Source organism: Grammomys surdaster, unplaced genomic scaffold (assembly GCF_004785775.1).
Source record: "Grammomys surdaster isolate TR1022 unplaced genomic scaffold, NIH_TR_1.0 213, whole genome shotgun sequence".
NCBI lineage: Eukaryota > Metazoa > Chordata > Mammalia > Rodentia > Muridae > Grammomys > Grammomys surdaster.
Genome location: NW_021604658.1, coordinates 3,761,446 through 3,763,045, shown reverse-complemented (window position 1 = coordinate 3,763,045; position 1,600 = coordinate 3,761,446). Strand labels below are relative to the sequence as shown.

Genomic DNA, 1,600 nt, shown 5'->3' with positions numbered 1-1,600 from the left:
GGTGAGGTGAGGTGAGGTGAGGTGAGGTGAGGTGAGGTGAGGTGAGGACCCAGGGACTCATCAAGCTTCCTCATTTCTGTTCATTGTAGTTGATTGATCTTCAGTGTCCTTAGAACCCATTGTCTGTTTAGAGATTTATCTGTCAGGTGTTTCTTATTGAGAAATCTAAAAAGTAATTTTGTAACCTGTGTTTTTCAGGTTCAACCAGGCCCACCACCTTGTCCAGTATTTTACCCAGAAAAACAAGAAATCACCCTCCCACCTGATGGCCTTTGGGTCTTGAGATTTCCGTATGCTTACGTGACTGAGAGAGGACCTTGTTTCCCTCCTAAGGAGAATGTGCAGCTTGTGAGCTACAAGGTGCTCCGAGGAGTGCTCAAGGCAGTTACACAATGACTCTTCTAGCCGCTCTGCCCAGACTGAAGCTGCTGTTTGTCTTGTTTTTGATGGTCATGAAGTTTTTTTTTTAATGTGTATACTGTTTTCCCGACATCCAATGTGTTTTGGTTACAAGTATTCAGTATTTGGACAATAATTGTTCCATTATTTCATTATATTGATATTTATTGTAAAATCAATAAAAGTTTGTTCTAGAAAAAAAAAGATACAAAATGTATACTTGGTATCTATTTTGTCTTATTTTTATTTCATTGTCATGATAAGGCATATTTTTATCATAATTTAGTGTCCTATTCTTCTGGTAAGTAAAATAATAGGGGCTGGAAACCTGGCTCTTAAGAAAGCACTTGTGGCTCTTTCAGAGGATCCCTTTGGATGTCCAGGATGCACAAGGCTCATAGCTGCCTGTAACTCCAGTCCTAAGGTTTCTCTGTGTAACTGGCTATCCTGGGACTCGATTTGTAGGACAGGCTGGCCTAGAGATCAGAGATACACCTGCCTCAGGCTCCCCAAGTGCTGGGACTAAAGGCTTGCACCACCATTGCCCAGGAAGTTGATGTTTTTCAAATTGTTTTCAAAGCAAAGTTAGTATTTCCCAATGGCTATAAAACCTATACTTTCAAGTTTAAGGCAAGCCTATACTAACTACATAACAAAACCTACCCTCAAGTTGGAAGAGGGCTGAATGTCTTAGCGTTTGCCTGTGATCCCACCATTCAAAAGTCAGAGATAGCAAGATTAGATGTTCAAGGCCACTCTAGACTACTTGAGCTAGTTGGAAGCCAGCTAGAACTACGAGACGAACAAAACAGAATAAAAGAACAAGGTGATCTAAATTATCTACCACAAGGACTGAATTGCAAGAATCTGGTGTAGCCCTGGCTGTCCTGTAACTAGCTATGTAGACTAGGCTGGCCTCAAATAGAGATCCACCTGCCTCTGCCAAGTGCTGGGATTAAAGGTGTGCATCCCCATACCCGTCAATATACTTATTTTTAATGGAGAGGGCTACTTATGTGTATGAATGTTTTACCCGCACATATGTATGTATGTATGTATGTATGTATGTATACTATGCACATGCCTGGTGATCAAAGAGGTCAGAAGAGGGCATCAGATTCCATGGGAATGGAGTTACAGGTAGAAGGGGTCCTCTCCTCTGAAAGAGCAGCAAGTGATTTTTTTTGTTTTTTGTTTTTTT

The 1,600-nt window shown here is 41.1% G+C and overlaps 1 protein-coding gene across 1 annotated transcript in view; it reads left to right on the top strand.

The window, feature by feature from the left end:
* The window catches only part of Smg8 (SMG8 nonsense mediated mRNA decay factor), a 7,702-nt gene extending 7,079 nt beyond the window's left edge, over positions 1-623 (top strand). The window contains exon 4 of the mRNA XM_028772393.1: positions 199-623. Coding sequence (XP_028628226.1) covers positions 199-396 — 198 coding nt within the window. The 3' untranslated portion in view covers positions 397-623. The remainder of the gene's footprint in view (positions 1-198) is intronic.
* The last annotated feature ends 977 nt before the right edge of the window (positions 624-1,600 follow it).